This window comes from Salmo salar, chromosome ssa05 (assembly GCF_905237065.1).
Source record: "Salmo salar chromosome ssa05, Ssal_v3.1, whole genome shotgun sequence".
Lineage (NCBI taxonomy): Eukaryota > Metazoa > Chordata > Actinopteri > Salmoniformes > Salmonidae > Salmo > Salmo salar.
This window is the reverse complement of record NC_059446.1, coordinates 87,329,793-87,343,868: the sequence shown is the minus strand read 5'-3', so window position 1 is coordinate 87,343,868 and position 14,076 is coordinate 87,329,793. Positions and strand designations below refer to the sequence as shown.

Sequence of the window (14,076 nt, the reverse complement as noted above, 5' to 3'; positions counted from 1 at the left end):
AATGCATTTCAATTAACAGGTGTGCTTTCTTAAAAGACAATTTGTGGAATTTATTTCCTTCTTAATGCGTCTGAGCCAATCAGTTGTGTTGTGACAAAATAGGGGGTATACAGAAGATAGCCCTATTTGGTAAAATACCAAGTCCATATTATGGCAATAAAAGCTCAAATAAGCAAAGAGAAACGACAATCCGTTACTTTAAGACATGAAGGTCAGTCAGTACGGAAAATGTCAAGAACTTTGAAAGTTTCTTCAAATGCAGTCACAAAAACCATCAAGCGATATGATGAAACTGTCTCTCATGAAGACCGCCACAGGAATGGAAGACCCAGAGTTACCTCTGCTGCAGAGGATAAGTTCATTAGAGTTACCAGCCTCAGAAATTGCAGCCCAAATAAATACTTCACAGAGTTCAGTAACAGACACATCTCAACATCAATTGTTCAGAGAAGACTGCGTGAATCAGGCCTTCATGGTCAATTTGCTCCAAGGAAACCACTACTAAAGGACACCAATAAGAAGAAGATTTGCTTGGGCCAAGAAACACGAGCAATGGACGTTAGACCGGTGGAAATCTGTCCTTTGGTCTGGAGTCCAAATTTGAGATTTTTGGTTCCAAGCGTCATGTCTCTGTAAGACACAATGTGGGTGAACGGATGATCTCTGCGTGTATTTCCCACCGTAAAGCATGGAGGAGGAGGTGTTATGGTGTGGGGGTGCTTTGCTGGTGACACTGTCTGTGATTTATTTAGAGGTCAAGGCAAACTTAACCAGCATGGCTACCACAGCATTCTGCAGCGATACACCATCCCATCTGGTTTGGGCTTAGTGGGACTATCATTTGTTTTTCAACAGGACAATGACCCAACACACCTCCAGGCTGTGTAAGGGCTATTTGACCATGAAGGAGGGTGATGGAGTGCTGCATCAGATGACCTGGCCTCTACAATCACCCGACCTCAACCAAATTGAGATGGTTTGGGATGAGTCAGACCGCAAAGTGAAGGAAAAGCAGCCAACAAGTGCTCAGCATATATGGGAACTCCAATAAGACTGTTGGAAACTCATTCCAGGTGAAGCTGGTTGAGAAAATGCCAAGAGTGTGCAAAGCTGTCATCAAGGCAAAGGGTGCCTACTTTGAAGAATATCAAATATGTTTTGATTTGTTTAACACTTTTTTGGTTCCTACACGATTCAACATGTGTTATCTCATAGTTTTGATGTCTTCACCCTTGAATGAGTAGGTGTTCTAAAACTTTTGACCGGTAGTGTATTTCTTGAGAAACAATTTCTTGATCAATGGTCTAAGGTGACTCAACCCAGAGATTTCACTCAAAATGGACATTACACCTTCACTGTTTATTACGGGCAATAGTTCTCATTGGTTGGCCCTGCTCACAGCCAATTGATAAGGTTGTGACTAGATGGAGTACACCTACGGACGGGTTTACCATTGAACTACCGCCAGAGTTTGGACTTTGAAGCCAGAGAATGGGTCAGAGTTGGATTCACTGTTAGTTTTATAACACTGAGTTAATACAATGGACTACAAATTATTTTGATGAAGTGCTGATAACTTGATACGCCTGCTATATTGTCCAATGACTGAATGTTTATTTTGATGAAAGTGCTGAGGACTTGATACGCCTGCTATATTGTCCAATGACTGAATGTTTATTTTGATGAAAGTGCTGAGGACTTGATACGCCTGCTATATTGTCCAATGACTGAATGTTTATTTTAATGAAAGTGCTGAGGACTTGATACGCCTGCTATATTGTCCAATGACTGACTGTTAGGAGACAGCATTTACTCTCTGGATGATAGTTATACCACATCCAAGGACCCGTTATAGGACCCTTATACAGTATGCTTGCATGACATTGGCTTATAGATGATTTATGAAGCATGTATGTAGGCTTTGTATAAAATATACTTTATTTAAAGTGTGTCTGATAATACTGTGGTTAGTGTCAGTATGTTTAAAACATGGTGTTCCATCTCCTCTCCCCACAGACTGATAATACTGTGGTTAGTGTCAGTATGTTTAAAACATGGTGTTCCATCTCCTCTCCCCACAGACTGATAATACTGTGGTTAGTGTCAGTATGTTTAAAACATGGTGTTCCATCTCCTCTCCCCACAGACTGATAATACTGTGGTTAGTGTCAGTATGTTTAAAACATGGTGTTCCATCTCCTCTCCCCACAGACTGATAATACTGTGGTTAGTGTCAGTATGTTTAAAACATGGTGTTCCATCTCCCTCTCCCCACAGACTGATAATACTGTGGTTAGTGTCAGTATGTTTAAAACATGGTGTTCCATCTCCTCTCCCCACAGACTGATAATACTGTGGTTAGTGTCAGTATGTTTAAAACATGGTGTTCCATCTCCTCTCCCCACAGACTGATAATACTGTGGTTAGTGTCAGTATGTTTAAAACATGGTGTTCCATCTCCTCTCCCCACAGACTGATAATACTGTGGTTAGTGTCAGTATGTTTAAAACATGGTGTTCCATCTCCTCTCCCCCACAGACTGATAATACTGTGGTTAGTGTCAGTATGTTTAAAACATGGTGTTCCATCTCCTCTCCCCACAGACTGATAATACTGTGGTTAGTGTCGAGTATGTTTAAAACATGGTGTTCCATCTCCTCTCCCCACAGACTGATAATACTGTGGTTAGTGTCAGTATGTTTAAAACATGGTGTTCCATCTCCTCTCCCCCACAGACTGATAATACTGTGGTTAGTGTCAGTATGTTTAAAACATGGTGTTCCATCTCCCTCTCCCCACAGACTGATAATACTGTGGTTAGTGTCAGTATGTTTAAAACATGGTGTTCCATCTCCTCTCCCCACAGACTGATAATACTGTGGTTAGTGTCAGTATGATTAAAACATGGTGTTCCATCTCCTCTCCCCACAGACTGATAATACTGTGGTTAGTGTCAGTATGTTTAAAACATGGTGTTCCATCTCCTCTCCCCCACAGACTGATAATACTGTGGTTAGTGTCAGTATGTTTAAAACATGGTGTTCCATCTCCTCTCCCCACAGACTGATAATACTGTGGTTAGTGTCAGTATGTTTAAAACATGGTGTTCCATCTCCACTCCCCACAGACTGATAATACTGTGGTTAGTGTCAGTATGATTAAAACATGGTGTTCCATCTCCTCTCCCCACAGACTGATAATACTGTGGTTAGTGTCAGTATGTTTAAAACATGGTGTTCCATCTCCTCTCCCCACAGACTGATAATACTGTGGTTAGTGTCAGTATGTTTAAAACATGGTGTTCCATCTCCTCTCCCCACAGACTGATAATACTGTGGTTAGTGTCAGTATGTTTAAAACATGGTGTTCCATCTCCTCTCCCCACAGACTGATAATACTGTGGTTAGTGTCAGTATGTTTAAAACATGGTGTTCCATCTCCTCTCCCCCACAGACTGATAATACTGTGGTTAGTGTCAGTATGTTTAAAACATGGTGTTCCATCTCCTCTCCCCACAGACTGATAATACTGTGGTTAGTGTCAGTATGTTTAAAACATGGTGTTCCATCTCCTCTCCCCCACAGACTGATAATACTGTGGTTAGTGTCAGTATGTTTAAAACATGGTGTTCCATCTCCTCTCCCCACAGACTGATAATACTGTGGTTAGTGTCAGTATGTTTAAAACATGGTGTTCCATCTCCTCTCCCCACAGACTGATAATACTGTGGTTAGTGTCAGTATGTTTAAAACATGGTGTTCCATCTCCTCTCCCCACAGACTGATAATACTGTGGTTAGTGTCAGTATGTTTAAAACATGGTGTTCCATCTCCTCTCCCCACAGACTGATAATACTGTGGTTAGTGTCAGTATGTTTAAAACATGGTGTTCCATCTCCTCTCCCCACAGACTGATAATACTGTGGTTAGTGTCAGTATGTTTAAAACATGGTGTTCCATCTCCTCTCCCCACAGACTGATAATACTGTGGTTAGTGTCAGTATGTTTAAAACATGGTGTTCCATCTCCTCTCCCCACAGACTGATAATACTGTGGTTAGTGTCAGTATGTTTAAAACATGGTGTTCCATCTCCTCTCCCCACAGACTGATAATACTGTGGTTAGTGTCAGTATGTTTAAAACATGGTGTTCCATCTCGTCTCCCCACAGACTGATAATACTGTGGTTAGTGTCAGTATGTTTAAAACATGGTGTTCCATCTCCTCTCCCCACAGACTGATAATACTGTGGTTAGTGTCAGTATGTTTAAAACATGGTGTTCCATCTCCTCTCTCCCCACAGACTGATAATACTGTGGTTAGTGTCAGTATGTTTAAAACATGGTGTTCCATCTCCTCTCCCCACAGACTGATAATACTGTGGTTAGTGTCAGTATGTTTAAAACATGGTGTTCCATCTCCTCTCCCCACAGACTGATAATACTGTGGTTAGTGTCAGTATGTTTAAAACATGGTGTTCCATCTCCTCTCCCCACAGACTGATAATACTGTGGTTAGTGTCAGTATGTTTAAAACATGGTGTTCCATCTCCTCTCCCCCACAGACTGATAATACTGTGGTTAGTGTCAGTATGTTTAAAACATGGTGTTCCATCTCCTCTCCCCACAGACTGATAATACTGTGGTTAGTGTCAGTATGTTTAAAACATGGTGTTCCATCTCGTCTTCCCACAGCTCCACATGGCGATCAGTAAGACCACAGCCAGGGTGGTGGTTGACTGTAAGGTAGTGGGAGGAAAGCCCATCAACGCGGCTGGCAACATCAGTATAGACGGGGTGGAGGTACTGGGACGCATGGTACGATCCAGAGGGAAGAGGGACAACTCAGCTCCGGTAAGAATGATGGAGGAATCTACCACACATTGTGCAGTTTACACAGTATCACCATAAGGTGTTAATGTTTGTGTTTTTACAAAGGTTGAAAAGCATGAAACGTTAAGACAAGAAACAAGCATAGTTTACAGGTGTTTCTTTTTCATTTAAACTACTCCTAACCCAAAACCCTAAACCTAACTAGACATCTTCAACACACCTGCAAGACAAGCAACCTCTAGATGTACAAGACATTTCACTTTCAAAGCATGACATGGGGTATTTCTCCAATATGCATACTACCGTGTTTCACACGCTCATGCTGCGAGTGCATTCTCAGAGGATCTTCATTACTTCATAACTATCAGCTAGCTACAGTTGAAGTGGGAAGGTTACATACACCTTAGCCAAATACATTTCAACTCACTTTTTCACAATTCCTGACGTTTAATCCCAGTACAAATTCCCTGTCTTAGGTCAGTTAGGATCCCCACTTTATTTTAAAAATGCAAAATGTCAGAATAATAGTAGAGAGAATGATTTATTTCAGCTTTTATTTATTTCATCTCATTCCCAGTGGGTCAGAAGCTTACATACACTCAGTATTTGGAAGCATTGCCTTTAAATTGTTTAACTTGGGTCAATTGTTTCTGGTAACCTTCCACAAGCTTCCTACAATAATTTTGGTAAATTTTGGCCCATTCCTCCTGACAGAGCTGGTGTAACTGAGTCTGGTTTGTAGGCCTCCTTGCTCGCACACACTTTTTTCAGTACTGCCCACCAATGTTCTATAGGATTGATGTCAGGGCTTTGTGATGGCCACTCCAATACCATGACTTTGTTGTCCTTAAGCCATTTTGCCACAACTTTGGAAGTATGCTTGGGGTCATTGTACATTTGGAAGACCCATTTGCACCCAAGCTTTAACTTCCTGACTGATGTCTAGAGATGTTGCTTCAATATATCCACATAATTTTCCTGCCTCATGATGCCATCTATTTTGTGAAGTGCACCAGTCCCTCCTGCAGCAAAGCACCCCCACAACATGATGCTGCCACCCCCGTGCTTCACGGTTGGGATGGTGTTCTTTGTCTTGCAAGCCTCCTCCATTTCCATAAAGGGGGATGGTCATTATGGCCAAACAGTTCTATTTTTGTTTCATCAGACCAGAGGACATTTCTCCAAAAAGTACGATCTTTGTCCCCATGTGCAGTTGCAAACCGTAGTCTGGCTTTTTTATATGGCGGTTTTGGAGCAGTGGCTTCTTCCTTGCTGAGCGGCCTTTCAGGTTATGTTGATATAGGACTCGTTTTACTGTGGATATAGATACTTTTGTACCTGTTTCCTCCAGCATCTTCACAAGGTCCTTTGCTGTAGTTCTGGGGTTGATTTGCACTTTTCGCACCAAAGTCGTTCATCTCCAGGAGACAGAATGCGTCTCCCTTCTTGAGCGGTATGATGGCTGCGTGGTCCCATGGTGTTTATACTTGCGTACTATTGTTTGTACAGATGAACGTGGTACCTTCAGGCGTTTGGAAATTGCTCCCAAGGATGAACCAGACTTGTGGAGGTCTACAATGTTTTTTCTGAGGTCTTGTCTGATTTCTTTTGATTTTCCCATGATGTCAAGCAAAGAGGCACTGAGTTTGAAGGTAGGCCTTGAAATACATCCACAGGTACACCTCCAGTTGACACAAATGATGTCAATTGGCCTATCAGAAGCTTTTAAAGCCATAACATCATTTTCTGGAATTTTCCAAGCTGTTTAAAAAGCACAGCCAACTTAGTGTATGTAAACTTCTGACCCACTGGAATTGTGATACAGTAAATTATAAGTGACATAATCTGTCTGTAAACAATTGTTGGAAAAATTACTTGTGTCATGCACAAAGTAGATGTCCTAACCGACTTGCTAAAACTATAGTTTGTTAACAAGAAATTTATGGAGTGGTTGAAAAACGAGTTTTAATGACTCCAACCTAAGTGTATGTAAACTTCCGACTTCAACTGTATATGTGAAGCGTAATAATATAGCTAACCAGATAGTTTAACAGGCAAAAATGACTTAAAATAATGTTATGCAAGGTAGATGTCAATTCTTCGTGGCTAGCTAACAGCAGTTAGCCCTATCGATTTACTGTGGGCTTGCAATCTACGCACACTTCAGTGTGTATTGTAGGCAGGTATACATGCCAAAATGAACACACCATGTATGTATTATTAACGTATCAAGATAACATATTGTAGTCAGGCTACATGTGAGATGTGAATGGGCAACATTTCATTCCGAAGTTGAAGTTTATTTTCTCTCACTCAAATAATGGCCGCCGTTGATTTCAAGAAATGTCCCGTAATTTTTTACCTGGTTGCGTCATATTTCTGTGCCTACTTTCCATTGAAGCTTGCATCAATGATTTAAAATATGTACAGAGTACTGCATTCCAGAAGCTTCATTTCACATACTTTGAATTCAACCCATACTCTGACTCTCCCATGCTCCAATTTGCTCGAGCACGGGGTGTGTGCTCGAGCACGGTAGTATTCATTTTGAGAAACACAGAGTACTGTCTGTCAGTCTCTGCATCATTCTCTGAGCTGGCTGTCCTATAGACCTACAGCTTTCAGTCACACACCATACATCCTTTATATTACCAGAACAACACCCTACAGCCTGTATAGACCCACAACAACATCCTACAGCCTCTATAATACCACCACAACACCCTACAGCCTCTATAACACCACAACAACACCCTACAGTCTCTATAGTCCCACAACAACACCCTACAGCCTCTATAACACCACAACAACACCCTACAGCCTGTATAGACCCACAACAACATCCTACAGCCTCTATAATACCACCACAACACCCTACAGCCTCTATAGATCCACAACAACACCCTACAGGCTCTATAATACCACCACAACACCCTACAGCCTCTATAGACCCACAACAACATCCTACAGCCTCTATAATACCACCACAACACCCTACAGCCTCTATAGACCCACAACAACATCCTACAGGCTCTATAACACCACCACAACACCATGCAGCCTCTATAACACCACAACAACACCATGCATCCTCTATAATACCACAACAACACCGTGCAGCCTCTATAACCCCACAACAACACCCCTACAGCCTCTATAACAACACCCTACAGCCTCTATAACAGCACCACAACACCTACAGCCTCTATAACAACACCCTACAGTCTCTATAACAACACCCTACAGCCTCTATAACAACACCCTACAGGCTCTATAACACCACCACAACACCGTACAGCCTCTATAACACCATAACAACACCCTACAATCTCTATAACAACACCCCACAGCCTCTATAACACCACAACAACACGCTAGAGCCTCTATAACACCACCACAACACCATATAACCTCTATAACACCACCACAACACCCTACAGACTCTATAACACCACAACAACACCCTACAGCCTCTATAACACCACAACAACACCCTACAGTCTCTATAGTCCCACAACAACACCCTACAGCCTCTATAACACCACAACAACACCCTACAGTCTCTATAGTCCCACAACAACACCCTACAGCCTCTATAACACCACCACAACACTCTACAGCCTCTATAACACCCTACATCCTCCATAACAACACCATACATCTCTATAACACCACCGCAACATCCTGCAGCCTTTATAGTCCCACAACAACACCCTACAGACTCTATAATACCACAGCTCCCAACAGCCTCTATAACACCACCACAACACTCTACATCCTCCATAACAACACCATACAGCCTCTATAACACCACCACAACACCCTACATTCTCTATAACACCACAACAACACCCTACAGCCTCTATAATACCACCACAACATCCTACAATCTCTATAACACCACCAAAAAATCTACATCCTCCATAACAACACCCTACAGTCTCTATAACACCACCACAACACCATACAGCCCCTCTATAACACCACCACAACACCATACAGCCTCTATAATACCACCACAACACCATACAGCCTCTATAATACCACCACAGCTCCCCAACAGCCTCTATAACACCACCACAACACCCTGTAGCCTCTATAACACCACCACAACACTCTACATCCTCCATAACAACACCATACAGCCTCTATAACACCACCACAACACCATACAGCCTCTATAATACCACCACAACACCCTACAGCCTCTATAATACCACCACAACACCCTACATTCTCTATAACACCACCACAACATCCTACAGCCTCTATAACACCACCACAACATCCTACAGCCTCTATAACACCACCACAACACCCTACAGCCTCTATAATACCACCACAACACCCTACATTCTCTATAACACCACAACAACACCCTACAGCCTCTATAATACCACAACAACACCCTACAGCCTCTATAACACCACCACAACACCCTATAACACCACCACAACACCCTACAGTCTCTATAACACCACCACAACATCCTACAGCCTCTATAACACCACCACAACACCCTATAACACCACCACAACACCCTACAGCCTCTATAACACCACCACAACATTCTACCGCCTCTATAACACCACAACAACACCCTACAGTCTCTATAACACCACAACAACACCCTACAGTCTCTATAACACCACCACAACACCCTACATCCTCTATAATACCACCACAACACCCTACAGTCTCTACAACACCACCACAACATCCTACACCTCTATAACACCACCACAACACCCTACAGCCTCTATAACACCACCACAACACCCTACAGCCTCTATAATACCACCACAACACCCTACAGCCTCTATAACACCACCACAACATCCTACAGCCTCTATAACACCACCACAACACCCTACAGTCTCTACAACACCACCACAACACCCTACAGCCTCTATAACACCACAACAACACCCTACAGCCTCTATAACACCATACATCCTCTATGTGACCCAAGATGTCAGGACAGGAAATAAGATGAGGAGCAGTCTTTGTTAGATGCATAATAGTTGTGATGATTTCTGTGCAGCTCTGAGGGTAGATGAATGGACTGCTTTTGCAACTATGTGAGACTGTATTATTTTATTATTTCTGGAGACAGTCTGATGAAAAGAAATTGCTTTGTACAGCATTTTGAGGGAATTGGTGGAAAGAAAGAAATGTCCCCCGAGATGTTTTACAATTAATTCTGACTTTATTGTCCTTTAAAGTGGTGAGGCTTTCATATTTCCTCAGCAGTTTCATCTTATCAATGTAATCTCATAAGAAATACATTTTAATTTATTTTAACCTAGTGTTTAAAGTGATTCACTCTCAGTGAAAGTTCATTCCCACTGGGCACAGACGTCAATTCAACGTCTATTCCACATTGGTTCAACGTAATTTCATTGAAATGACATGGAAACAATGTTGATTCAGCCAGTGTGTGCCCAGTGGGTTGTGTGTATGTACATTTAGGTCATTCAGTTCACCATCATTGAGCAGACAGACAGTCACCATCAAACAGCCTGTTGATCAGACAGTCACCATTAAACAGCCTGTTGAGCAGACAGTCACCATTAAACAGCCTGTTGATCAGACAGAGTCACCATCAAACAGCCTGTTGAGCAGACAGAGTCACCATCAAACAGCCTGTTGAGCAGACAGTCACCATTAAACAGCCTGTTGAGCAGACAGTCACCATTAAACAGCCTGTTGATCAGACAGAGTCACCATTAAACAGCCTGTTGAGCAGACAGTCACCATCAAACAGCCTGTTGATCAGACAGTCACCATCAAACAGCCTGTTGATCAGACAGAGTCACCATCAAACAGCCTGTTGAGCAGACAGAGTCACCATCAAACAGCCTGTTGATCAGACAGTCAAGATTAAACAGCCTGTTGAGCAGACAGAGTCACCATCAAACAGCCTGTTGATCAGACAGTCACCATTAAACAGCCTGTTGAGCAGACAGTCACCATTAAACAGCCTGTTGAGCAGACAGTCACCATTAAACAGCCTGTTGATCAGACAGTCACCATTAAACAGCCTGTTGAGCAGACAGTCACCATTAAACAGCCTGTTGATCAGACAGAGTCACCATTAAACAGCCTGTTGATCAGACAGTCACCATTAAACAGCCTGTTGATCAGACAGTCACCATTAAACGGCCTGGTGATCAGACAGTCACCATCAAACAGCCTGTTGATCAGACAGAGTCACCATTAAACAGCCTGTTGATCAGACAGTCACCATCAAACAGCCTGTTGATCAGACAGAGTCACCATCAAACAGCCTGTGATCAGACAGTCACCATCAAACAGCCTGTTGAGCAGACAGTCACCATTAAACAGCCTGTTGAGCAGACAGAGTCACCATCAAACAGCCTGTGATCAGACAGTCACCATCAAACAGCCTGTTGAGCAGACAGTCACCATCAAACAGCCTGTTGAGCAGACAGTCACCATTAAACAGCCTGTTGATCAGACAGTCACCATTAAACAGCCTGTTGATCAGACAGAGTCACCATCAAACAGCCTGTTGATCAGACAGTCACCATTAAACAGCCTGTTGATCAGACAGAGTCACCATCAAACAGCCTGTGATCAGACAGTCACCATTAAACAGCCTGTTGATCAGACAGAGTCACCATCAAACAGCCTGTTGATCAGACAGTCACCATTAAACAGCCTGTTGATCAGACAGAGTCACCATTAAACAGCCTGTTGATCAGACAGTCACCATTAAACAGCCTGTTGAGCAGACAGTCACCATCAAACAGCCTGTTGATCAGACAGAGTCACCATTAAACAGCCTGTTGATCAGACAAAGTCACCATTAAACAGCCTGTTGAGCAGACAGTCACCATCAAACAGCCTGTTGAGCAGACAGTCACCATTAAACAGCCTGTTGAGTCAGACAGAGTCACCATTAAACAGCCTGTTGAGCAGACAGTCACCATCAAACAGCCTGTTGATCAGACAGAGTCACCATCAAACAGCCTGTTGAGCAGACAGTCACCATCAAACAGCCTGTTGAGCAGACAGAGTCACCATCAAACAGCCTGTTGATCAGACAGTCACCATTAAACAGCCTGTTGATCAGACAGTCACCATCAAACAGCCTGTTGAGCAGACAGTCACCATTAAACAGCCTGTTGAGCAGACAGAGTCACCATTAAACAGCCTGTTGATCAGACAGTCACCATCAAACAGCCTGTTGATCAGACAGTCACCATTAAACAGCCTGTTGATCAGACAGAGTCACCATCAAACAGCCTGTTGAGCAGACAGTCACCATTAAACAGCCTGTTGAGCAGACAGAGTCACCATCAAACAGCCTGTTGATCAGACAGAGTCACCATTAAACAGCCTGTTGATCAGACAGAGTCACCATCAAACAGCCTGTTGATCAGACAGTCACCATTAAACAGCCTGTTGATCAGACAGTCACCATCAAACAGCCTGTTGATCAGACAGAGTCACCATCAAACAGCCTGTTGATCAGACAGTCACCATTAAACAGCCTGTTGATCAGACAGTCACCATTAAACAGCCTGTGATCAGACAGAGTCACCATCAAACAGCCTGTTGAGCAGACAGTCACCATTAAACAGCCTGTTGATCAGACAGTCACCATTAAACAGCCTGTTGATCAGACAGAGTCACCATCAAACAGCCTGTTGATCAGACAGTCACCATTAAACAGCCTGTTGATCAGACAGAGTCACCATTAAACAGCCTGTTGAGCAGACAGAGTCACCATCAAACAGCCTGTTGATCAGACAGTCACCATTAAACAGCCTGTTGATCAGACAGAGTCACCATCAAACAGCCTGTTGAGCAGACAGTCACCATTAAACAGCCTGTTGATCAGACAGGTCACCATCAAACAGCCTGTTGATCAGACAGTCACCATTAAACAGCCTGTTGATCAGACAGAGTCACCATCAAACAGCCTGTTGATCAGACAGAGTCACCATTAAACAGCCTGTTGATCAGACAGAGTCACCATTAAACAGCCTGTTGAGCAGACAGAGTCACCATCAAACAGCCTGTTGATCAGACAGAGTCACCATCAAACAGCCTGTTGAGCAGAAAGAGTCACCATTAAACAGCCTGTTGATCAGACAGAGTCACCATTAAACAGCCTGTTGAGCAGACAGTCACCATTAAACAGCCTGTTGATCAGACAGTCACCATTAAACAGCCTGTTGAGCAGACAGAGTCACCATCAAACAGCCTGTTGATCAAACAGTCACCATTAAACAGCCTGTTGAGCAGCGGTCACCATTAAACAGCCTGTTGAGCAGACAGAGTCATCATTAAACAGCCTGTTGATCAAACAGTCACCATTAAACAGCCTGTTGAGCAGACAGAGTCACCATTAAACAGCCTGTTGAGCAGACAGTCACCATTAAACAGCCTGTTGAGCAGACAGTCACCATCAAACAGCCTGTTGAGCAGACAGAGTCACCATCAAACAGCCTGTTGATCAGACAGTCACCATCAAACAGCCTGTTGAGCAGACAGTCACCATCAAACAGCCTGTTGAGCAGACAGAGTCACCATCAAACAGCCTGTTGAGCAGACAGTCACCATCAAACAGCCTGTTGATCAGACAGAGTCACCATCAAACAGCCTGTTGATCAGACAGTCACCATTAAACAGCCTGTTGAGCAGACAGAGTCACCATCAAACAGCCTGTTGATCAGACAGTCACCATTAAACAGCCTGTTGATCAGACAGTCACCATTAAACAGCCTGTTGAGCAGACAGAGTCACCATTAAACAGCCTGTTGATCAGACAGTCACCATTAAACAGCCTGTTGAGCAGACAGTCACCATTAAACAGCCTGTTGATCAGACAGAGTCACCATCAAACAGCCTGTTGATCAAACAGTCACCATCAAACAGCCTGTTGAGCAGACAGAGTCACCATTAAACAGCCTGTTGAGCAGACAGTCACCATTAAACAGCCTCTTGAGCAGACAGTCACCATCAAACAGCCTGTTGAGCAGACAGTCACCATCAAACAGCCTGTTGATCGGACAGAGTCACCATCAAACAGCCTGTGATCAGACAGTCACCATTAAACAGCCTGTTGAGCAGACAGAGTCACCATCAAACAGCCTGTTGAGCAGACAGTCACCATCAAACAGCCTGTTGAGCAGACAGAGTCACCATCAAACAGCCTGTTGATCAGACAGAGTCATCATTAAACAGCCTGTTGAGCAGACAGAGTCACCATCA

At 43.3% G+C, this 14,076-nt stretch overlaps 1 protein-coding gene across 1 annotated transcript in view; it reads left to right on the top strand.

Annotated features, from left to right (window-relative positions):
* The window catches only part of LOC106597401 (collagen alpha-1(XIV) chain), a 260,539-nt gene that overhangs the window by 162,920 nt on the left and 83,543 nt on the right, over window positions 1-14,076 (top strand). The window contains 1 exon segment of the mRNA XM_045719294.1: window positions 4,693-4,851. Within this exon segment, the coding sequence (XP_045575250.1) occupies window positions 4,693-4,851 (159 nt within the window).